Source organism: Muscardinus avellanarius (genome assembly GCF_963383645.1).
Source record: "Muscardinus avellanarius genome assembly, chromosome: 10".
Classification (NCBI taxonomy): domain Eukaryota; kingdom Metazoa; phylum Chordata; class Mammalia; order Rodentia; family Gliridae; genus Muscardinus; species Muscardinus avellanarius.
This window is the reverse complement of record NC_137796.1, coordinates 107,104,943-107,128,817: the sequence shown is the minus strand read 5'-3', so window position 1 is coordinate 107,128,817 and position 23,875 is coordinate 107,104,943. Positions and strand designations below refer to the sequence as shown.

Genomic DNA, 23,875 nt, shown 5'->3' with positions numbered 1-23,875 from the left:
GATGCTGGATATAGCCTGGTCACAGAAATTTTAAAACTCTACCGATGTTAAAAACACGCAACTAAGGCCAAGAACAACTCAGCCAATCTTTATCATCTACAATGAAGAAGCAAACCCATTTGCTGAAAATCACATGCATTCTTATTTTTCATTTTCAATCCCTGCATCTGTTGCTGGGAGAGCAGAGAGGCTAGTGCTGGCCTAGGGAGGCAGACTTCATGCCAGCCTCTCTCCTGAGAGGTGGCCCACAACCCAGAGTGCCCTCTGCGCTGCTCTAGATATTAATGTTTCTTGAACTTGTTTGAGCGTTGCAGACTTCCCAGTTATTTCATTAAGCTTAGAGTACATCTCTCTGATTATTTGGGATAAATGGTTTCACAGTGAGGGTCGCAGATGATGCATCAATGGGAAATCTAAATAGATCATTGATCTCTGAGTTTAAGGTGAAAGAAACAACCTATATTAAAGTGGTGTAGCAGAGTGGGTGCAGACATTAACATTCAACCTGCCCCATGGCTCCAGTAAAGTTCTGTTGGCCTTTCATGGAAGCCACCCTCCCTATATCTTTGGGGGGAGATATTTCCTATTAATGACATTTACCACCAGTTGATGAAAGCACAGAGGGTGGGGTGTGCACTCACCCATATTGCCTTCATGGAATTAATGAGCTTGACAGAAAGGCTCTTTTCTACACTTGGAGTGATCATCCTGGAATGGAGTGAGATTTTAAAATAAAATAACATAGTATAGTGCTGATGCATCCATCCAATGGCTACCATTTTAAAAAGATTTTATAAATTTTAAAATTAATTTATAATCTACGGCATGTATGTTTTGAGACAGAGTCTCCCTATGTTACCCAGTCTGGTCTTGAACTCCTGGGCTCAATTGATGCTCCTGTCTCAGCTTCTTGAGTAACCAGCACTATAGGTGTCTGCCACTGCCAAGCTATGGCTTATTCTTCTTAAATATTATTGTTAATGATAATTATTTATGCTCTGATATTGATTTTATTTCATAGAAATTGTCTAAGCCAGCTCTTTTGAAGAGAGTGATTTACCAAAGGAGAAGTAATCCCTTTGTTCACAAAATTCCTTAGGAATCATAATGACTCAGCTAGGAAAAAAAACTCAAAATACATAAGTTACAAAAATTGAGGGAGAGAAGAGGAAGGAAGGAAGGAAGGAAGGAAGGAACTAAAGAAAGGAAGGAAGGAAGAGGAAAGGAAAGGAAGGAGAGAGGAGAGATAAATTATAGCATTTTTAGGTTATATAGTGTCAACAAAGAGGACTCAGGGATACCATAATATTTTATGAAATTATTATTATAAAGGGAAATATACCATTGCTGCATAATAATACTGGCAGGTTGCATTTTCGAAGTTTTACCCACTCAGTAACTACTTAAATGTGTGTGGATTACTTCCAAATGCCTTTTCTCATTTCTAGCCTTAGACAGTTCCTTAGGGACCTGTGGAAGTGAAAGGCAGATGGCCCCCACTCTTGACCATTAGAAAGTGTGGACTGGAGAGAGCTGCCTCACTAACTCAGTCCCTTTATGCATATGCAAGTGCATTCTCCAAAAAGCCTGCCCTTTGGATAAACCAGTTTGCCATGTTTGGCAAGGGTAGTGTTCTTTTGGCGAGCTTTCTATGAACAGGGGTTCTCCTAAGTGCTGTATTCATGTCTTGTGAATTTTGTGCCTATAGTTAGGAATGCCCACATGTTAGTGTCCTTTAAATAAGTCTAAGGTGGATAAATCAAAACAAATAAAAAATACCTCCTTCATTTTCAGGGATACAAATTGTATTGCTCTCTGAATGGGAATCATGAGGTTCAAAACTCTTTGTCAGAAGAAAAAGATAGCTGGGCGTGGTGGCGCACGCTTGTAATCCCAGCGCTTGGGAGGCTGAGACAGGAGGATCGCGCAGGTTCAAAGCCAGCCTCAGCTACTTAGTGAGGCTCTCAGCAACTTAGTGAGACCCTGTTTCCAAATAAAATATAAAATAGGTCTGGGAATACAGCTCAGAGGTAGAAAGCCCTTGGGTTCTACTCCATTACCACACACACACACAAAAAAAAAAAAAATAGCAAAAAAATTTAATTATATCAAACAATTAACTTTAATCTTGTTAAGAAATGTGATAAAAAATTAGTTTTGACTTTCATTATGTAGAAGAAACACTATTCTCTGAGCATGTATACTATTGTTAAAATTGTATTGGTGTAGGAATGACTAGGATTTCAAATGTATGTAAAAGTCTAGGGAATATTGAAATGGTAGCTCTATTTATATTCTAGGGTGTACCTCACGCAAAAGTAAAACTTTCTTAAGATGTTTTATGAAATGCCCAATTACTAAATAACTTCCGAAACACTGAAATACTTAAGCAAAACCGATCCTACAAAGACTAACAAAAATGCATTTATTTTATCCTTGATTCAAATAAAGAGTGGAAGATTCTCTACCAATACTTTTTGAGGCTGTTAAGATTCTAGTCAATCTCACTGGGCCATTGCAATCTTCCTGACATAGATGTTCTTATTTTGAGTGAAATAAGCAGCACTTCTGGATTAGAACACCTTACACGGTGAAATTGTCACCATTAGGAACATCTTAAGAGAGTTTTATCATCTTTCTAGATTTACTCAAAGTATAATAGCATTTCTCACTTTTTATTTTCGTCCCAATGCTGCACCATTAAAAATAATTTGTCCAGACAGGGTTTACTTCAACTGATGAGTTTTCTCACCTTCTTTGTACAGCAAGCCTAGTTTGGTGAGGGAATTATTATCCATAACCTGACACCACATGCCATTTTCTTCTAAAATGACAACATTTCTGTTTTCATTTTTGTTTTTTCTTTTTAAAAACATTTTTCAATAGCATGCTCTAATAGTCTGGAATTTGGTGGCAATGCCCGCAGGCTGTAGCATCCTCTTCCCTCCCATCACACCCAATAGGTAGAGGATAAGGACTTTTAATTGTGATCCTCTTTCAGTATGAAACTCTATGTAAGCACAGTTTGAAATGCTCTGGCCTGAGAAACATCCTGGCATGACGTTTTGGTAACACCTCGTATTAATACTTGGACGCACCAGCTTGCCCATGGTCCATCCTCTGCCATCCCCATGATTTCGCTCACGAGGTCCCCGCATGCCTGTTCCATGGTTTTGTTTTGTTTGGCTTTGTTTTTCTAAACTCTCCAAGTCCAAGATACATCAGCACATGTCCTTACAAAATCCATTTGGTCCCTTCCCTCCCCTCCTCTGTACACATCAAACCAATCGGCAGAGAGCACATGTCCCCCTGAGCGCGCAGTATTGTGAATTTTATCTTCTCTTCCAGAAATCAGTTCGTCCTCGTTGCAGCAGATGAAATTTCTTGTAACACCTCTGCAGGTAACGAACATTGCTACTTCTTGATGCACCCATCCAAGTCTCGATACCCCCCACCCCCTTCTTCACATGCTGCAGGTGGTCACGCTAGAAAGTTTATTTTAAAAAATAATACTAAAGAACATATACCTTTGGAGTAGATCTGAAGCCTGTAGGCTCTGCCTTATAAAAGAGACATATTTTTTTCTTGCTAACGTTGATGTTTTTATTTCTGATTTGAGTAATACATGGTCCGGAACAGTAAGACGATGTTGTATGAATCCACGATATAACCTCACGATGTAATCAGTATTCTTATGATAAAATACTGATCAGAGGAGATGAGGGACACAGACACGTGACTTTCATGTGTTTTGACATACTATATCTGGGTTCACAGAGACTGAAATGTGAATTATTTGGGATCTTTATAGATTATGATAGGCCCTAAAATCCCCACATCTATAAAGTCAGAGGCAGTAGGAAATATAATTATCTCTGTCTTATAAGAAGGGGATCTTCATTCTATTAGCTAAAGATCCTCTATTTCCTTTCCTTCGAAACATATCTGAAGCAGTAGGACTTAGAACATTTTTTTTTGAAGCCAGGACTTTGGCAAATGGAAACTGCATAGCTGCATGATATGTCCATCAAAATAATGCCTGTCTTTTTGCTTTGATGTGGTTCAGAAACAATTCAATGTGTACTTTCATTAGCATGGAATTGCCTGATTAATTGCAATGACCCTGTTTCATGCCAAGATAGGTGAGTGCCTTAACTAATATCAGATTTCTTTTCTTTTTTTTTTTAATGTAAAGGCCTAAACTATAACAAAAAAAAAAAAATTACTAGGAAATCTTCCCAATGTGTCGCTTTGGGCCAGTGAGGGAGGACAGACCAGCTCATCTGCTGGTGCTGAGCATGCCAGACCTTCAAAAGCATACATTACACCACTTTACCCATTGACACTCATTTGTAGCCAGTCACCTTGAAGCAGTTAAAGAAATAAAATAAGAAGCTTATTTGCTAATGCTTTACTCCCTGTTTGGGGTCTTTGGTGAGGATAAATAAAAAGCTAGGAAAATGTTCCTTTCTGTCTCAAAAGGCAGGGCCACCCAGAACTCAGCATCAGATTTGCGTATGTAGTATGTCTGGGCCTTCTGAATGGTGGAGAGTCATACCTTGTGAGTTCAAGAGTTGTGCATGCTTGCTCTCTAAAGCAACTGCTCATCTCATTCGCATAGGACCCCTTTGATAACAACACTGCTGGCCCCTCCCCCTGCTTAGATCTCTACCTCAGCCATCTCTGCATCCCTGCTTCTCCCTGGGAAGTGGCGACATCCCTAACACTCCACTAACACCTTGTAGAGGAAGATCAATTGTTAGTTGCATTGCTGGGAGCACCAGGGAAGAGTTCCTGTGACTTGGGGATATTCAGATATTTTCAGAGGCTTCAAAGAATGGAGCATGCAACTCTAGAGGGGAATGGTTGAGTTAAGATTAGGAGTGGGGAGGGTTGTTGGTTTAAAATGTTCAGAGAAGTCAAGCACCGTGGTGTATACCTGTAATCCCCGAACTTGGGAGACCGAGTCAGGAGGATCTCAGGTTTGAGGCCAGCCTCGGCAACTTAGGAAGACCCGGTTGCAAAATAAAAACTAAAAAAGGCTGAGGATGTAGCTTGGAAGAAAAATTCTCCCGGTTGAAATGCTCAGCAACTCCCCCCAAAATGTTCATAGCTATCATTTATGGAGATGGTGATAATTCTAAGCTTCTGTCTTTCCTGTTAAACTCAATGCATGTGCCAGTGTGTCTGGGGCTAAATTTTAAGTTTTTAAATTGATTCATTATAATTATTCATAATAGTGTGATTCATTGTTACATATTTGTATGTGCACATAACATATTTAGTCAACACGACTCCCCAGTTCCCTCTCATTTCCCTCCTTTCATCCCTCCCTGGATTTCTCTCCTCTACCCCATTTTGATATTATAAATCAAATATTAAAAAGTTCCCAAATCAAATGTTGATACCAATTTCGTCCCATGATTTGACAAACGCCACCTTGTAAGCAAGTGAGCTGAAGGCGGTATCCCCCCCAAAGAAGAAGAATTATTGAAAGTGTGCAGGGGCACAGCAAGTGTTTCCTACTACCTTAGCCAATAGAGAACGGCTGCCCAGTGAGTTCTTAATGAATCGCTGCTGATCACATTTCAAATTGAGAGCGATGGCCCTGATCCTTTGATGGCCGTATTAATAATGTGCTGGATGCTTCATACGGTTCTGTTTGAGCTCTGCATTTTGAATCAAGCGTGAGAGAGGGGACACACACACACACACACACACATTAGCATATCTCATAGCCAATCCACCACCCTCCATGAAGAAGGGAAATGAAAACCAGAAATGCCCGGCAACTCTTCCTCAGTATGCTCGAAAAAGCCAATGCGCCCACTTTTCGCCCAGCACAGCTGTCGGAACTTCTGCCTCCGTATAAAAACAGCCCTGCAAAGGGCAGGATAGTTCTGTCTCCAGAGTGACCTAGTACTAGGGCTTGACAAAAGGCTAGTCATTTTTTAAGTGGAGACAGAAATCCAAAATATGCTTAACATTTTTATTTGCCTGGCTTGATGGATTTTGCACCCGAGATCTTAGAGAGGTGTACTCTGTGACGGTGCTGGCGCTGAGAGAGAGATGACCGGACGGACTTTTGTCTGTGGCTCAGGATGGAGATGACATGATGAAAATCATTACATGGTAGCAGCAGTAGCACTTTGGGTTTGTTTTTGTTTTTTTTACGTTCCCCCAGGCAAAGTGACAGTTTTTACCAGCATCTTTTTGCAGAGGATGCCAAAATGTCAATTCTGCTTCTGCTAGCCACAAAGAATAAATGTTTCTCCTTAGCGTCCGTGGTCTATGAGACTGTGTTTACAAGGACATTGATTTTCTCACTCAGTGATTCCAACAGTGGGGTTGTTTTGCTTTCATTTACTGTGTCGCTCCTGAAGGACACCGCTGGAGGAGGCCCCTGGACCGCAGGGCAAAACCAGCCCTATTCCTTTATGTCACATACCCAGGTAGTCTACCATCCTGTCACTTCAAGCACCTTGATGAGTCGGATTAGACAAGAGACGGCAAAAGGAAGGGAGGAATGACTTCCCCTTCTTAAACTAGAAGTCTCCCACCTCGGTGGCTTATTAGAATTCTTTCAGGATGGGCTGGTGATTGTAGCAGAATTAAATGAATCTTGGATGAGAATGGAAATTGAAGAGCCACTTACTAATTCTGATTGGTGGCTGGAGATTCGCTGGAGTCCATTAATTTCTATGAAGTCATTGTCACGTGTCAAGAACTTCCCTAAGGGAGGTCATGGCATTAAATAGGCCAGGAGAAGACATCTATGAAGGGACCTCCATTCTAGTAGGGAGCAGATGCCAAACCAGGTATATGAATAAGTGTATGCTATACTTGTGTATAAAGATATGCAATGGATAAGAAATCAAATAGCAGGGGAGAGGACAGAACATCACGCTCAATGCAGCTTCTGACACAATGAAGGCATGAGCCAGGTCAGTAATTGTGGAGTTGAGAGGACTTGGAGTTGGACAAGTGGCAGATGCTGAGACAATCTTGAGGTTTCCAGAAGAAAGGCATCCAGTGTGGCTGGAGCGTGTCAAGACAAGGGCTAAGGAGGTGATATCAAGGAGAGAGCCCGCGGTCAGAGCAAGTTAAGACCTGGAGGGCCTGAAAGTACTGGACCTGGTACTTGAAGCGTGATGGGAAGACCGGCTTGCATCTGGGTTTTTGTTGTTGTTATTTTGTTTTGATTTTTAATGGTCAGCTAGGTGCTTGGTGGAGACAAGACAGCAATATGTGAGGAGCAGAGGAGAAGGCACTGTCTGGGAGGCTCTTGGGGCTCTCTAGAGAGGGATGGTGACAGCCGAGGATGGTGCGATGGCTGTCGTCTTGAGGAGCAGTTGCCTTTGAGCTGTATTTTGATGGGAAGACCAACAGCGTGCTCTGGCCAATGAGAAGCGAGCACATGCAATTTACATTAAGTGTCCATTGTGCCCTCTTTCCCTGAGGCCATATAAGGTATTTCCTGGGGTTCCAGGGTTTTAGTCATGGTGGTAAGCAAGTCCTTTATCCCTGTGACCATTATCCCTTGTATAGGCTTTGCTGAATTCTTCAGGGTATAATAATAACTTGCCGTTATTTAATTGAACACATTCTGTGTGCTAGAGCATATGATAAATTCTATTTGTGCACACATCTGCATGTGTGTGTTCATGAATATAAATGTATAAACGTGTGTGTGCGTGTAAAAATAATCCCAGCAGCTCAGTGAGATGGATAATATCATCAGACCTGTTTTGAGGATTGAAAAGGGAATGTTCAGGCCTGGAGAAGTTTGGTATGTTGCCGTCTGGAGTCTTTTAGTTGCCAAGCTCATTACACTGGGTCACACTGTCCCTCACAGGCTCCTTTTGACTTGATCTTGGAGTGTTGACCTTCTGCTTCCAGGTAGAAATCTCCTTCTTTCTTCAGCTGTACTAACTTCTAGAACACTAGTGTGTGTGAACGGGAGGGTATCTCTGTTACAATCTCAAGGAAACCCCAGGGCTTAATGACTACAGTTGTTCCACTGGGTGTTTGCCGAACTGGATCTGTGCCTGTGAGGCATCAGGTGTGTAACTGTGGAGTACTCAGAGGGGCTGGGCATCGGCCTAGGTGTGACGTGATGAAGAGTGGGCTGCCAGGACAGGGAGCTTGATGCGCATAAGGGAGGCAGAGGGCTAACTAGGCAAAATGTATTCTAGGTTAGTGCACCAAACATTGGCTGATAATCAACTGACGAAATCACTCATTCCCTGAAAACTACCACACAGTGCTTAACTAGTTGGTTTTACTGCAGAATCCAGAGTAGAATGTTCCCAGCCACCCCCTGCCTGGGTAATGGAGTGTGTGTGTGTGTGTGTGTGTGTGTATACACATGTGTGTGTACATCTGTGCATATGCACAAATACAGGTGTTGAGTACAGGTGGAGGCTGGACCTCTCCACCACTACTGCCAGGACCCATCATGGCGGCTGTAGATGCTAACCTGAGGATAAGGCCCCAGTTCCTGATGAATAGAAGACAAAACCTTTGTAATGCAAGGGGCAGTGTCTGAAGAAAAGTCTTGGCCAAATGAACACATCCACAAAAGCTCTGGAAACTGTCTCCTGCAGGTCAGCTCACTGGACAGTTTACTAGATATTACAAGCAGTATTTGGCAAGCTCGGGGGCACGAGAGGAGTGTGGCCACCCCTTCCCTTCTTCCATCCCTGATGAATCTGCATGCATACGTGTGTCTGCATTGAGCCTTCAGATCATATTTAGAAGAAATCTTCAAATTGGCCATCCCTCTAATTGATCCTTTAGCCCGTCTCATCCATCTTTCTTGAATGGGGCTGATTTGCTTATTCAGCAAAGTTGCCATTCAGCAAACTGATTTGCGGTTAACTGGTCCATTTCCAATAAAGTGGGATGATATCCTGCTAGGAGACACGCCGGGTGCTACAGGAATGAACACATAAGCAAAGGAACCTGGCAAAGCCGATATCCTCATTTATGGTGAGCTTACTGCATACACGCTTTGTCCTGAGCTTGTTGTATGCAATAACCATATCCTGGAGAAACACGATGCCTGTGTTGGTTTACGTGTGAAAATTAGGTACATCTCAACATCTCTGAGTTCGACTAAATTAAAAAATGCTCTATGGGTGCACATTTTTTGTTTGTTTTTGTTTGTTTTGTTTTGTTTTTAAATAGAATAGTGGTTGTCAATTTTTAGAGGAGTGCGTGAAAATTACCTGCAGAGCTTAATGCAAGTGCAAATCCCCTCTGCCCTGAGATTCACATTCCTGAATCTGGAGGTGGGGCCTAAAAATCCGCATTCTAACAAGTTTTCCAGCTAACTCCATAGAGGAGTGCATAGATCACACCTTGGGCAACGCCAGCTGATCAGTCAGTCGTGAGGCTTTTCTATTCAGTGGTAAGGAGAGCAGGTGAGAAGGTGTTTCACGATACTGCCCCCCAGTATTATTACCTCTGGCCACACAGAGCTCTCGTGCCCTTGGAATGTGGTGGGTCCACTGTGCTATGGGTTGTAAATGTGAAAACATACCTCGGATTTCAAAGCCTCAGTATTAAAAAGTCAGGTATAAAATTTCATTAATAATTCTATGTGAATTTTACCTTGAAGTGATAATAGCCGGAATATATTGAGATGGATAAAAATATAGAAATGGATTTCATCTGTTTCTTTTTACTGTTTTTAAATGTGGCCACTATAAAATCTGAAATGACATATGGGGCTTACTCTGTGGCTTTTGTTTTGGTTCTCTGGGATGGTACAGTTTCAGAGCCATATTTCCCTTGGCCAATAGGGTGTTTTGATGTCCACTTTTGACTCCAAGTGCGAGTACCATGGGTGTGTGTGAGTATGTGTGTGGTGGTTGGTGATGGTGATGGTGGTGGTGGTGATGGTGATGGTGATGGAGATAGTGGTGATGGTGGTGGTGGTGTGTGTATGCTTTAAAAGGACATCCCTTGGTGTTCAGGGCCCAGAATCTACTTCTTTCACACCTTGATTGTTACCTTTCAGATACTTGCATGGACCTGGAGGGTGTCTGTATATTGGGGTATCTATGATCCACACCACCCCAAAGGACCTGTGATATGTGTCCTCCAGGGGTTTTACTACTATGATCCCCATTCAAGAGAGAGAGTGACAGCTATAGTACTCTCTGTGTGCTTAGTAACCCTCATCTCCCCCTCCCTATGGTCTTGGACAGTCAGGATACACCATTACCACCTGTCTTTATGAATAAAGAGATCAGCTTAGAAGAGGAAGGCTTTCTGGATTATTTCTAGCAAGGAAAAAAACAAAGGCAGTGGGAAATCTGGCCCCGCAGAATATTTAGCTACAGCTCCACCCTGTTTCTCTGCAGAGGAATTAAAGATTTCAAGAAAAGCCGGGTGTGGTGGCGCACGCTTGCAATCCCAGCATTTGGGAGGTTGAGACTGGAGGATAGTGATTCGAGAACAGCCTCAGCTATTTAGTGAGGCACTCTGCAACTTAGTGAGAGACCCTGTTTCAAAATAAAGTATAAAAAAATATAAGGCGGAGGATGTAACTCAGAGGTTGAATGCCCCTGGGTTCCATCCCCAGACTGGCAAAAAAAAAAAAAAAAAAAAAAAAAAGTCAAGAAAGATATACACACTTTCACCCGTGTGAATGCAGTCACAGCCAGGATGCCCTGATGAGTGCAAAGCATGATGGGAATATCATGGTGATTTTGCTAGAATAGTCTTGGGTGCAGAGGAAGTGAGAGGTTTTCTGAGAGGAGATGGCCTGGAGCTTGGTCTAGTAAAGTATTCCCATGACTCCTCTCTTGGAGGAAATGTTCCAGACTGGAAGAATTGCATGGCAAAGAGCAGGACTTCTTTATGTCTCCTCAAGTCCCAGAGAGTGGCTGCTCCCTTCACTCCAGTGAATCCAGGACCGTGGTTCTTTCACCAATTCTGCTCCATTGGAATTTCTATTGGGAGAGTCATGGGACGTCATTTAGAGGGCATAGAAAGATGCCGTCTGATTTGCCACAGGAATATTGTCTGATTCTTTTAGATTCTGTAGGTGTTAATGTCTCTTTTAATGTGCGTGTTTATGTTCAGTTCAGATGCGTGCTACATTTCCATGTGCAAAAATATTCTATGGCATCCACATAGAAGCCTTTTGGGGAGTGGGGGTGGCTAAGACAGGAGGATCGCAGGTTCATGGCCAGCTTGAGCTACTTAGTGACGCCTTCCGCAACATTTTAAAAGAAAGAATAAAAAACAGGACTGGGGGTACAATGCCTCTGGATTCAACCCCCAGAATCCCCCAGAAAGAAAATGAAGTGTTTGCATATCAAGCCTCCTGGGTTGCTGTTATTTGTTTGCATGGTGGTAAGAAGATGACCATTCATTTCAGAAATATACTAAGATGTCCTCAACCAGGAATTTGAATGACCTTCTGTGGAATCCCACATTCTGAGCTGCTTCCATTTTCAATCCAGAGAAACCCCACAGACCAGGGAGGTCATTAGATTGTACAGTAACAGAATTGTCGAGAAATTTGTCAGAAACCTTCTGTCTTTTGGGGAGGACCATGGAAACTTATTCGGTTTCGCTGCTATTTTATTTAGTGACGACTATGAAACAGCTGAATTGAAAAGTGTAAGTGCACCCAACTCTACATGCTGGAAAATAGCCTGATTTGTGGTAGGACCCAGGTAGGAGGTAACAGAGTAGCTGGAGGAGAGCCGAGGGACTCAGAAGCCCATGTGTGTCTCACTTGGTCGTCTTCTTCCTGGCTGATACTCACTGCAGCAAATTATACCAACGGAAATGCAAGCCAGAGAGAAGAGTTTTTCCTTGACAGACATTTAACTTTCATTTGGAAAGGGCCTCAAAACTCAAAATATGAGTGTAATGAAAGAGGATAGATAGCTGGGGAGGATGAGCCTCACTTCTTCTTGGGTATGAGTTAGCTTCTGGTATTTTCCTCTCCCTGGATGCCACAGACAGCCCCAAGCAGGGAGGATGGTGGGACCAGTCAGTGGGTTAATTAAGGGCCAGGTGTCAGTGGACCCTCTTTAGAGACGTAAAAGAGAACATCTCCTAGCTCAACCAGGGCTCTCCAAAGAGCAGAGTGTTAGAACCACTGGGCCATGGTATGCTTGGTGTATAAGTGTGTGATTGAAATGGATTCACTTTGCTAATCACTTTTCAGACCATGGTCTAAATATAAAGGAGGGTGTTGCATCTTCAAATGGTATCACAGAGAATGGAAACACTTACCAGTCCTCAGTAAGACATCCATTTTGAATGAATGCTCAGTACCCGCTCTCTGTGTGTGGGGACATAAACAACCTACCCTACTTCATGAGCTTTATTTGTGGATGATCATATTTTTGGGCTTTTTTGCTTTTGTCTTTGATGGTACTAGGGAAGGAACCCAGGGCCACTCTACCTCTGAGCTGTACCCCCATCTCTATTTTTTTATTCTTTATTTTGAAACAGGGTCTCACTAAGTTGCAGAAGGCCTCACCAAGTAGTTGAGGCTGTCCACAAAACGTAACCCTTCTGTCTTAGCCTCCCAAATGCTGGGATCACAAGCGTGCACCACCACACCCAGCTCGGATGATCATATTTTATCCATCTTTCTGCCCCACTGAAATACCCCAGCAGTCTCTGGAGCAGAACACTGGGAAGATAATGCTAAAGGAATATTAAAAGTTTCTTTATTGAAATGCGCAGTGAAATTAATTACTCTCTTCTTCCTATGCCCTTGAAAGAAAGAATGTGTCCATTAATGGGGTGCCAGCACCGGCTGGTTTTATATCATTCCTACTCAGCTTGTATCAAGTAGCTTTTGAAAATATTAATAATAAGTAATGTTTACTTTTTTTCAGTAGAGTTAACAAAGCGCCTTACTAAACATGGGTTCATATCCTCATTCAGCCTACTCATTCATTCTACTCCAATCTAACCTTAAGTTCAAATATAGCAATTTAAACTACATCTGTAACTCATAAATCAGACCTGACTCTGGAAGCCTGTGTAATTTGATTGCTAGAGCTACATGTGGTTGCATTAGGACAGAACTTCTCAGTTCCCTCTCAGTCTAGACATTTGGGCAAAAGAGAGTCTAGCCTGTGGCATTCCCACTAAGGAGCCCTGCAGTATAATCTCCTATATCTGTGGGTAGCTTTAAAATGCATCTGGTTTCAATCCTGCACTTTATCTGAAACTTTGACAGAGCTGAGACAGAGCAGCACCATTTTTCAAGTGAGGAAGAGGAGGCTGAGAGAGACTTAAGCCAGGACTCTGCAGGCGGTAACCACCTGGCCCTTCTGGCCTCCCCCAACCCTGGCCCTCCCAGGCTCTCAGTCCCCTTGGGCTTTAACTTGTAGGTAAAATTACACAAGAAATGAAACCATGTGATTTCCACAAGCTGGGTGAGTGACCAGCAAAGCAGTCATCTTTTATTTCTTTGTTTAGTTTTTCCCTACAGGATTTGATGAATTGTATGGCAGCTTGGCCAGTGTTCGGTGGACTCTCAGGGGTGATATGAATTAATACCCTATGTTTCCAGAGTCCTAGAAACTTTCTTGTGAGTCTTAAAGGGCTTTGGATATCTAGGAACAACTGACCTACAATGTCCAGAGAGCCTATCTGGGACAATCTTTCCTCTGAATCTCCTGATAGATCCCACTGAGAGATTCTACTGGTTGATATCGCCTGATAGATCCCACTGACAGATTCTGATGGTCTCCTGATATATACCACTGATCTATCTTGATGGAATATTTTGATAGATCCCACTGATGGATCCTGATAGACTCTTCTGATAGATAACACTGGTAGATCCCACTGACCAATCCTGATAGAGTCTTCTGTTAGATCACACTGCTAGATCTCATTGATTGGTCTTGATAGTCTCCTGATAGATCACACTGATAGATCCTGATACACCCCTCTAGTAGATCACTCTGATAGATCACACTAATAGATACCACTATAGAACTGCAACTGTGGGCAGGAAAGTCTTCCCAGACGTCCCTCCAATTCCCTCTTTCTTCCTGCCACTTCCCCCATGCTTTGCCACCCATGTGGCCCCTTCCTGCCTTCACTGAAAAAGGAGGAAATAAAAGCAGCCCCGGCCCCGTGGAGCTGTCCTTCCAGGAGGGAGAAGGGCAAACAGGTAGAGAGGTAAAAAAGCAAGTTAATTAGATACTGGCCACATGACAGCGAGGAATAGTGGTAAGGCTGAGGAATGTCTTTTAAGAAGTGGCATCTCTTTGAGAAGGTGGCATTTGATCTGAGAAATAAATTTTGGAGAGAAGTCCGGGTGCAAGACACTCAAAGAAAATCCTGATAAAAGGCTGGATGTATACGTGTCCAAGAACAACTAGTGAGCCCATTGTGCTGGAGCACAGTAAGAGTGGGGTAGATGAGAGATTCGTAAGAAGAGGATTGAAAAAGGAACGGGGAAATCATATGACTTCAGACACTATTCTGAAATCTATGGAACACTATTCAAGGGTGGTAAGCAGAGGATGTATTTGGTTAGACTTATAGAGATTTCTGTTTAATTTGATAGAGAAATGGATGGATGGATGGATGGATGGATGGATGGATGATAGATGGCTAGATTCAAGAGACTGATAGATATAAATATACATGGCTTTTGGTTTGAAGTGGAAGAATTGGAGAAAAGTTGTTGAATCTGTTTTGATGAACTAGTAGTGGCTCATATTTTTGCAGTACTAGTGTGAATAGAGTACAATGGGTCTATTTAAAATTTCTTGTGACACTGCTGATGGGTGGGTTGTGGACACAAGGACAGTCTCCTGGTCTGAGATCACTCTTGCTCATTTGGGGCAGAGGAAGGTGGTGTGGAGCAAGATCCCTCACAGGCCGGATCCTGATGTGGAGATCACTGGGCATTTTCCCCTCATTCCTGTTGAGATCTGGGAGTTACTGGTCTCCTTCCTGGGTGTGCTCAGCCAGCTCTGAGGACATCAGGTTGCTGACGTGCCTCGCATATCTGCTGTAAAAGTAGTGCTCAAGTCCACATCTTCTGTAATAACCTTGTGTCTAAATGGTAGTTTCGTGCAAGGGCGTGTTTAGAAATTAGCATTTGAAAAGAAGCCACCTTGCTTTCAGTTTGAGCTGACATGGTCCCTTTTCCTCTGTGGAAATGAAATTTATTAATCATAATAAAACCATCCTATTCTGAAGGTAGAGGTCACCCTGAGGAGAAAAAGAGCTGCTCATTTGCGAGGAATCCTTCAGCACTGCTGTATTTTTCTTCTACCTTGGAAGAGAATGTTGCCAAATTGTTACCTTGGGTTTTCTGCAAAGGTTGAAACTATGCCCAGTGTTAGGAGTTACCCTTAAAGTAAGCAGCTGGAAAGGTTGGGAGCTGTGTTTTCATTAAATATGTCCACACTGCCAATATGGCATTATCTCAAAAGTGGACAGTTTTGCATTTGATTTTTTAAATTAAAAAAAAAAAATTAGACTGGGCGTGGTGGCACACACTTGTAATCCGGGCATTCGGGAGGCTGAGACCGGAAGATCACGGTTCACTGACAGCCTCAGCTACTTAGTGGAGCCCTTCACAACTCAGTAAGACCCTGTTTCAAAAATAAAAAGACTAAAAAGTAGGGCTAAGGATGTGGTTTGGAGGTACAATGCCCCTGGGTTTCATCCCCAGTACCACACACACAAAAAAAATTAGTTGCCATGAATTTTTTATCTTCACATGTATTTAAATAGAACACTCTGCCGTGACATCCCTTAATAAATTTCTAGGGATTTTCACATTGCCTTTGGAGATTGCATTCTGTTCAGGTAACTAACTTTACTGGATGAGCATGCAGTCGAACCAACCCTGCTAACCAACTTCTCTGTAGACCAGTGGCAGACCGTTCTCCCATGAAGTGAAGATCAACTTCAATGTTACACACCATTTTCTCTTGGTCTTCTTTGGATCTCCTTTCTAGATTAGTGGATAGAGACCCAGGTCTCACAGGTGACTGCCATGGATTTAGAATTTCAATAAACTTCTACCCTGTTTCAACACACCATCTATTTTCACCTACACTTCCTCACTTCCAGAGAGGAAAGTCCTTGAAGAAAGCCCATTTTTGATGGCCAAAAGGGCAGAATGAAGAAAAATCACAGGCAGGTTGACCATGAGTTCTATTCATGGAGCGATTTGCATTAGAAAAGAAACACCGGGGTCCTTGCTGTTGAGGATGGAGAGAAATCTGGGCTGAAGCTGAAAGCTTTATCTAGGTCATTTGAGCTCAGTGCCCTTTGCAACAGACAAGAATGATGTGGTGTGGCTGTTAGGAAAGACCCAGCAAATTTCCTAAAACCTGTCTTCTTCCATCTGGGGTATAACCTGGGGGTCTGAGATTCACAAGGTCCTTGACCTGTCTTCTCTCAACTTGCCCTGCTCTGTGATGTGAACTGCCAAGTCAGACCATCGAATTCATGCTTACTTAGGAGTTGGGAGCGAGGACATTGTAAAGGCAAGACTGGAGCCTGGCGGGTCTTGCCCATCGCCCTTGTCTCTCCCTAGGACTTTGGATGGCCTCCTGATTTTAACCAAGTATGAGAAAAGATGGTTGCGAAAGAAATAGGAAAAAGACAGAGATGGGGAGGGATAAAGTGCATGAAAATTGGACTTTAAGGGACTGAAGGTGAGCCTAAGGTTGACGGTACAGAAAAAATATTTCTCGTTTTTCCTTCACTTAAAAAGAAAATCAAAAGTTGTTGAAAACCCACAGAGACACCATTCAAGAGCTAGCATACCCGCCCCAGCTGTTGTGAGCATGCTAATGGAGTAAAGATACTCCCTTCCCCGTAAGGTGCTCTCTGCCAAAGGAAGCCGCGCAAGAAAGTCCCCGAACAGTGCTTCTCTAACATGAGCCTCATAAAGCTAACCCACGAACATCTCGGCAGGACCAAGTCCAGCAAGAAACTCATAGGATCAGACCAAAGCCAGCATCCAGCTTGGACCACATCCCTCTCTTTTTTTCTCTGCCCTGACTTGCTTTGCCTCTCTCCTCTTGAGAGTGCCCCCTGGATAAAACACTTGCACGGGGGGCTCTATTTCAGGCTTGGCTTCCGGCGAACCTAAGCTTTCAGCTCGGTGTGTTGGTTGGTATTGGAATAGAACCATTCAAACTATCTCCACAAGATATCTTGGAGGTCAAACAAGGAGGGGTGCATGATACCATGGAACAAGTATGCAAGCTGGCCCTAGAGATTAAAGGGTCAACTCTGATTCCCTGTAACTCAGTGACCCAGAGCACAAGACATAAACTCTTTGACCCGACTTCTGCAGTGCTTCATTCTGTATGCCCTGGATGCATCTGAGTTTCATTCCCAATTTATTTTTCTTCTAAAGCCTATCCTTTAAGCCAGAGTTTATGGAGGGAAAAAGATGGTAGAGAGAGATAGAAAAACTCGAAGATGAGATGTTATTAAGATGTGTGGTTTTGAGTGCTTTTCTTGCCAGAACTTGGCCAAAGATGGATGAGATAGAAGTTCTGGGGTGATAATATCAAAATCAAATCAGGCTCCAATTCCTGAGGGAGTGGGAAGGAGGACGCCACTGTCGAATGCATTTGCTATTTCCCATTTTGAGATGCGCAGTGCTACGTGCGCCTACAAGTTCACTTCACCCTTTTGGGTCTGCCCTATCTCTTTCGATTGGTGGCAGCAAGATCAGGAGGAACATAGATAGTCTTTCTTTCTTGAATGTTAATTATACACTCTGGGGGCATTTAGTTTACTAAGATCACTCTTTCACATAGCTTCTTTTTGCTTGCATTGGCCTCTGAGGGAACCACGTCAGCCATGTAGAACTGGTATTATGCAGGCTTGGTGGTAATATATGTATCTGTGTATCTATGTATGTGTATCTACATATATAGTCATGCACCACATACTGTTTTAGTCCATGTCAGACCCTATATGATTTTGTAAGATCATACCACCTATGTAGGACAGGGTGATGCATGCCTGCAGTCCCAATTACTTAGAAGGCTGAATAAGGAAAATAGAGAGTTTGAGGCCAGCTTGGGACAATTTAGTGTGATCTTATATTAAAAAAAATTTTTCTGGGGATGTAGTTTGGTGGTAGAATGCTTGCCTATCGAGTATAAAGCCCTCAATTCAATTCCCAGCACAAGATTATACCACATAGCCACCTGGTACCCATCTGAGTTTGTGTAAGTGCGCTCTATGATTTTCCAAGAATAAAATAACTAAAGGAAGCATTTCTCATAACGTGCCCCCCTCGTTAAATGGCAGATGATTGTTATATATTGAGCACATTAGTTGGGCCAGCTGTATTCATTGGACCAAAGGATACCTTGTGCACAGAAAGAGCATTCTCACATTAAGTAGCAGAGTGTCCCTTACTTAAAGATGAGTCTGACCCCTCCCTGGTGTCTTGGTATTTTGCATTTTGTGCTTGGCATTTTTACCTTGAAAATTCACACGATGGATCACCCTTTGCCTCTGCTTTCCTTTCAGTTACGGACGAGTTTATGCTGCCGACCCCTACCACCACACACTTGCTCCAGCCCCCACCTACGGCGTTGGTGCCATGGTAAGCAGCCATTCCTGTGTCCTCCCTGCTCCCTGCCTCCCTGCCCTGCCCCCAGCTGGGACCTCAGCACGGGTTGACGGTTGACGTCCTCTCACTTTTCCTTAATTGAATTTGTCTCTTGTGCTAACAGCAGCTAAAATGCCACATTAATCCTCCCAGTAAACTTGATAAATGTCTTAATTTCTTGGCAATGTAGTGCATGTAAGTTATTATATTTCTAATTTTGCAAAGTCTCACCTAGCGGAGCACTTACCTTAATGGAATAATTAGTCATTTTGATAATTAAATCCATCACTAACGGAAAGCAGTGTCAATGCAGAACTTTGTTTTTCTTTTTTTTTTCCCCTCCCTTGCTGCTCATTCACATAGCCCCAAGGTTCCAGCCCCAGCACAGACTTCAGAGGAGCTAAGCTGCACACTTCCAGGCCTCTGCTGTCAGGCAGCTGAGAATCTGCCTGCCTCTCCTCCCCTTTTCCAATTCATGTTCAAAGTCATAGTCGCCCAGGAAAGAAAATAGAGAGAGGGGCATACTTTGTGTGTGTGCCTATCATATGATAAAGTAGAAGGCATCAGCTGGGTTTGGGGGTTGTCTTTTGTTTTTTTTTTTTTGGGGGGGGGTTCCTGGTTTTTGTTTGGGGTAAGGGAAGGGGAGGGAAACATTGGGAGGTGAGGGTGGGGTGAATTCGCCTGTACTTGTTCAAACTTCTATGCACTAAAACTCTTGAGTAAAATAAGACGTGCCCATCACACAAAAGCGTATACAATCATTACAAAGCTTTGGCATGCAGTTTTCTGCTTGGATCAAGAATATCGGTCTTTATCCTAAAAAGAAAATCCTCTGCAGGCATTCATTTGAATCGCCAATACTTTTAGGAAAAAGTAAAAGAAAATGGTTCAGTGACACCTCGTTGCTATTTGAAGTTATGACCAAGAGAATTCCCTGGAACTAGGCATAGCAAAATCCAACCAACCACGATACCGTTTGGAAACATTTTGTTTTGCATCTGTGCAACTCTCCTTTTGAGATCAGATTCCATACAGGTTTCCGAGCCACGTCAAGTAGGAAGCGGGTTTAGATTTTCACGCAGACCCCGCATTCAGCAGGGTCCACTTTCAACACCTGCTCCAACTGAGGGACGTGTCGGAAAGGAGAGTGGAATCCCTGTATTCAATAAAGTGTCTAGGTTGTATTTTCCCCAGGAAAACATAATATTCATTTATTAATCAATCAATAAAGAAATAAATAAACATGATGAGACAGTGCACATCCTTTAATCATCCTGTTTATATCAGAGTCTTTGTAGCTGAGGGACTAGCTGATAGAATTTGGAAATTTTTGGGGAGGTCAGGCCTGGCATTATTATCTTCAGGTCCCTAAGAATGACGTGGGATGGGTAGGGGTACCTTCCTTTCGGTTGGTTTGAGTGTCTATTTTTTCACATTAGTCATTTTGATAATCCGGATGTTGCAAAAGGAAATGTCAAAAACACACCCCTCAAATTGCTTTGTTTCAGAATGCTTTTGCACCCTTGACTGATGCCAAGACTAGGAGCCATGCTGATGACGTGGGGCTCGTTCTTTCTTCATTGCAGGCTAGTATATACCGAGGGGGATACAACCGTTTTGCTCCATACTAAGTGACAAAAAACCATAAAAACCTTTCCAACGTGGGGAGAAAGGAAGCTTTCTGAGGCCTGGGTATTGCAATACATGCGGTAGTGCATCATTTTAGCAACTAAAAAATAAAAAATTAAAAATAAAAAGAGGGAAAAATTACATTTTTTATCTTATACCTCAGATATTTTGTTCTGTGTATTTTAATATTGTGGGTCTTTAGTTTCTGAAGGTTCCGTAGTCCGGTTGCTGGCCGTAGGAGTTTTTTTTTTTTTTTTTTTTTTTGTGGTTGATCTAGAGAGACGCTAAATATGAATCAAAACTGGTTTAGGGCCATATTCAGAGTGTTATATTATGTAAATGAATTATATATGCCGGATATGAAGCTACTGGGGTTAAGCTGTGTTGGGAAGAGTGTGACAACAGTAATCTTTTTTCTTTCCTGCATCTACATTATTTTATTTTGTGAAAGGGGAGGCTGGGCGGGGCTTAGGGGTGTGGGACTCGGGATTTGACTGAAAGAAACAACTCTCTCTATATATATATAGTAACCAATGAATCTAAATGACCCACTGCACCAATGATCATGTGTCAATCAATGGTTCTTAGGTCCTTGCTGCCAGTTCAAGCCAAAGGTTTCCTCATTAAGGGGCTGCTCCTAGTGGCAATCATGTATCAGGAGTTGATTGAAGCTGTGGAAACCCACCCTTTAAACCCTTTAAACCATTCCGCCCGGCAGTACTTAGCTTCTTAACCAGCCACTAGTTATGTAGGCAAAATCTCCTAGTTAGGCCATCAACAAACATTCTTTTTATATTTCTTCCAGTATAATAAATTATTGATATCATTGCTGACTTTTATATTACGGGAGGGAAAAATAACATTAATAAAAAGGTGATAAAAAGCACTGTTTCTATTTTTTTCTTTTTTTCCAAAAAAAAGAAAGTAATAAAATCTTAAATTCTTTGTACCAGTTAAAAAAATATGTATAAAATTTACATCTGTGCAGTGGAGTTGTTAAGTTCTAGAAACAGTCTACGAAGCCTAGTTTTAGCTTAGTCGGACAACTGTTAGAGACAGACGTATAATTTTTATGGAATCACATGATAATCATACCCGGATTTGTAGACGCATTTTACAAGTATTGCAATCATTGAATAGAGATAATCATGGTATTTTCATCGGCTTGGTACTTTTTGAAACATGATTGCGTTGTATGAGAATCTGCAATTTTTCAGTCCGTGGGAAGCTGTCCTTCCGCCTCTTCCACAAGCACCAGGACTATAAACCCATATCTTTAGTTCTGTCTCCAAGGCCCAGGACACTTGTCAGAAGGAAGCAAAAAACAAAAACAAAAATTTAGACCCACCCTCTTAATTCACCCAAAAGAACAAAGCTCCCAACCCTTCTTGGATACGGGGCCGAAAAATTGCAGTTTTTCTGTATTTACTTCTGTTTGAACTTGTCCCATGTTGTCCTGTTTACAAGCTAACCTTAAGTTGGGGTATCTGTCACGGGTCTTCCTGTTTTTGTATTTAAATTGAAAAAAAAACAAAATAACATTTAAAAAAAAATACAACTCAGCAGCAAGCTGTCCCCCGAGTAGCTCCGCTGCCATCCTTAAACCCCTCCGTGTGCAGTGCGGGAAGTTATCAACTCACCGCCATGAACCTGCCAATCCGCTGTAACAACTCTGCTTTAAAAAAAAAAAAACAAAAAACAAAAAAACAAACAAAACCTTGAAAAAAAAAAACAAAAAAAAACTGACAAAAAAACCCCAGTGTTTGTGATCCTGCTTTTCCTTGTCACCCCTTATGCGCATGCCGTAAGATCGGTTGGATATTAAACCATCAATAAAGTTTCACGAGATTTGAAAACCAAGTTTCTGTAGGTTCGATATTTAAGACAGGTTATAGTGACCTTAAAAAGAGAGACAAAGAAAGGAAGAAGGAAAGAAAGAAAAAAGGAAAGAAAGAGGAAAATCAGATCAGCCACAAGCTTACAAAAGTCCTTTCTGCTGGGCTTCTGTGAGTGGGTAGGGGGAGGGCCGGGGTGTAGTAGGTAAGACATTCTCATTCCTCAATGGGGAAATATCCTGAGGACAGTAGGTGCCTGGTTGATGTTACTCAAAGAAACTGTTGATCAAAATGTCACGGCACCCTACCCCAGAGGAGAGGAAGATAGTACGAACAGGGGGTCTGGGGAGAAAAAAGACATTTCTCTCAACAGCCTCTGATTTCAAAAGCCCAGAAATCGCATCGTGTTTGGAATCACAAACATAGAACTCTTACTGTGTTGGCTAAAGTAAAATTCATTTGCTGTTTTGATTTCCATCAATGAGCTGTACTTTCCCCCCACGATTGTACGTAGTTTTAATAAAATTATTTAGAGCACGCGGGTGCCGACCGGTGTTGCAGAATCTTTTGTCCAAGGCACTCTGCCAAGTTGCCAATAAGTCATTTTAAAATGTATGTCAGAGATGTAAACAAACATTTTGGATTTTTTTTAAACAGTATTTATTTGGAATGTTTTCATTTATCTAAATAACTATTGCTATTACGAATTATTGAGAAAAAGATTAATATCATGTGTGGCATATAGTGACTTCTTAACACACATCACGCAATCTGCAAACCCAGAAAATGTGTATATCTGTCTTTAGAAATTAGTGTTTATATCACTTACAGTGGTTTGTGAATAAAGAAAACTGGTTTGTAATATCAAAAAAATAAAAGCTTAGTCTGAAAAGTACGTGTGATTTAGCGTCCTGAGTTCTTTTGCCTCCTGGAGGATAGAGTGACATACGGGATTGTGGGGTGGGTGCTGCGTGCGTGCCCAGGGGGTTGGGCTGCCTGGGTCTTGGGTGCGCCACGTTTCTCTGGCACGTATTCCCGGTATGTGATTCAGAGAGCTCATCTGTCCAAAGAATCGGTGGGGCTGAACGCAGAAGTTTACCAAAGCAAGTTTAGTTCACAAAGCTTGGCTATTCCCCTGCACAGGAATGCCGGTCTCTGGTTTAAGACAAAACAACCATGTACATTGTGCACGCCAAGTAAAACAAAGTCCAGGATTATAAAGACACATGCCTCTTAATATCACTCTGTGGAATAAGTGAAGCCATCTATGTGAAGTGCATGTAGTGCTACTCCAGTAAGGTGCTACTATTCAGAGGGTCAGCAAAGAAGGTGCAGAGAGGCAAATTCATCTACAATCAGCAAGCGAGTGATGAAGCTAGGTGCCTTCCCCTGACAGGGATGTTCTCATGTAGCTGGGATGCCCCCTATTGACAAAAAAAAAATGTTCTCACTTTGACAAGGATGCCTTAATTGATTAAAAAAAAAGGGGGGGGGGTTTCTCGCCGGGCCAATGCAAACTTAAGAGATGAGTGTTTCTCCCGGGTGCCCCTAGAAAAGTTTTGTTCTCCTGTTCTCTTTTACAACAAAAGTTGCCCTAATGGTGCAGATTAGGCCATTTCCGGTATTCCAGTATATTCACAGTGGTTCCTTCTCTCTAAGTTCCTTATCAATAAGCTTGTGCGTGTCATAGTCAACGTTTGTTGCCCCATGTCAACTGATCCTTAAGGATCCTTATTTTATAAGTGAAGTCAGTGAAGATCCAGGAGGTCATATGGGTTGCCTAAAAGAATATCTAGCGATGATCGAA

The 23,875-nt window shown here is 42.3% G+C and overlaps 1 protein-coding gene across 20 annotated transcripts in view; it reads left to right on the top strand.

The window, feature by feature from the left end:
* RBFOX1 (RNA binding fox-1 homolog 1) overlaps nucleotides 1–20,235 on the top strand; it is a gene marked incomplete at both ends in the record, with an annotated part of 617,808 nt that extends 597,573 nt beyond the window's left edge. For 12 of the 20 annotated variants that reach the window (XM_080704730.1, XM_080704728.1, XM_080704724.1 and 9 more), the window contains 2 exons: nucleotides 18,523–18,598; nucleotides 20,113–20,235. In XM_080704730.1, the coding sequence (XP_080560856.1) occupies nucleotides 18,523–18,598; nucleotides 20,113–20,235 (199 nt within the window). Of the gene's footprint in view, nucleotides 1–3,348; nucleotides 3,402–18,522; nucleotides 18,599–18,967; nucleotides 19,116–20,112 lie in introns of those variants that run through there. The other 8 variants (XM_080704723.1, XM_080704734.1, XM_080704720.1 and 5 more) reach the window with 3 other exon arrangements.
* Nucleotides 20,236–23,875: the final 3,640 nt, after the last annotated feature.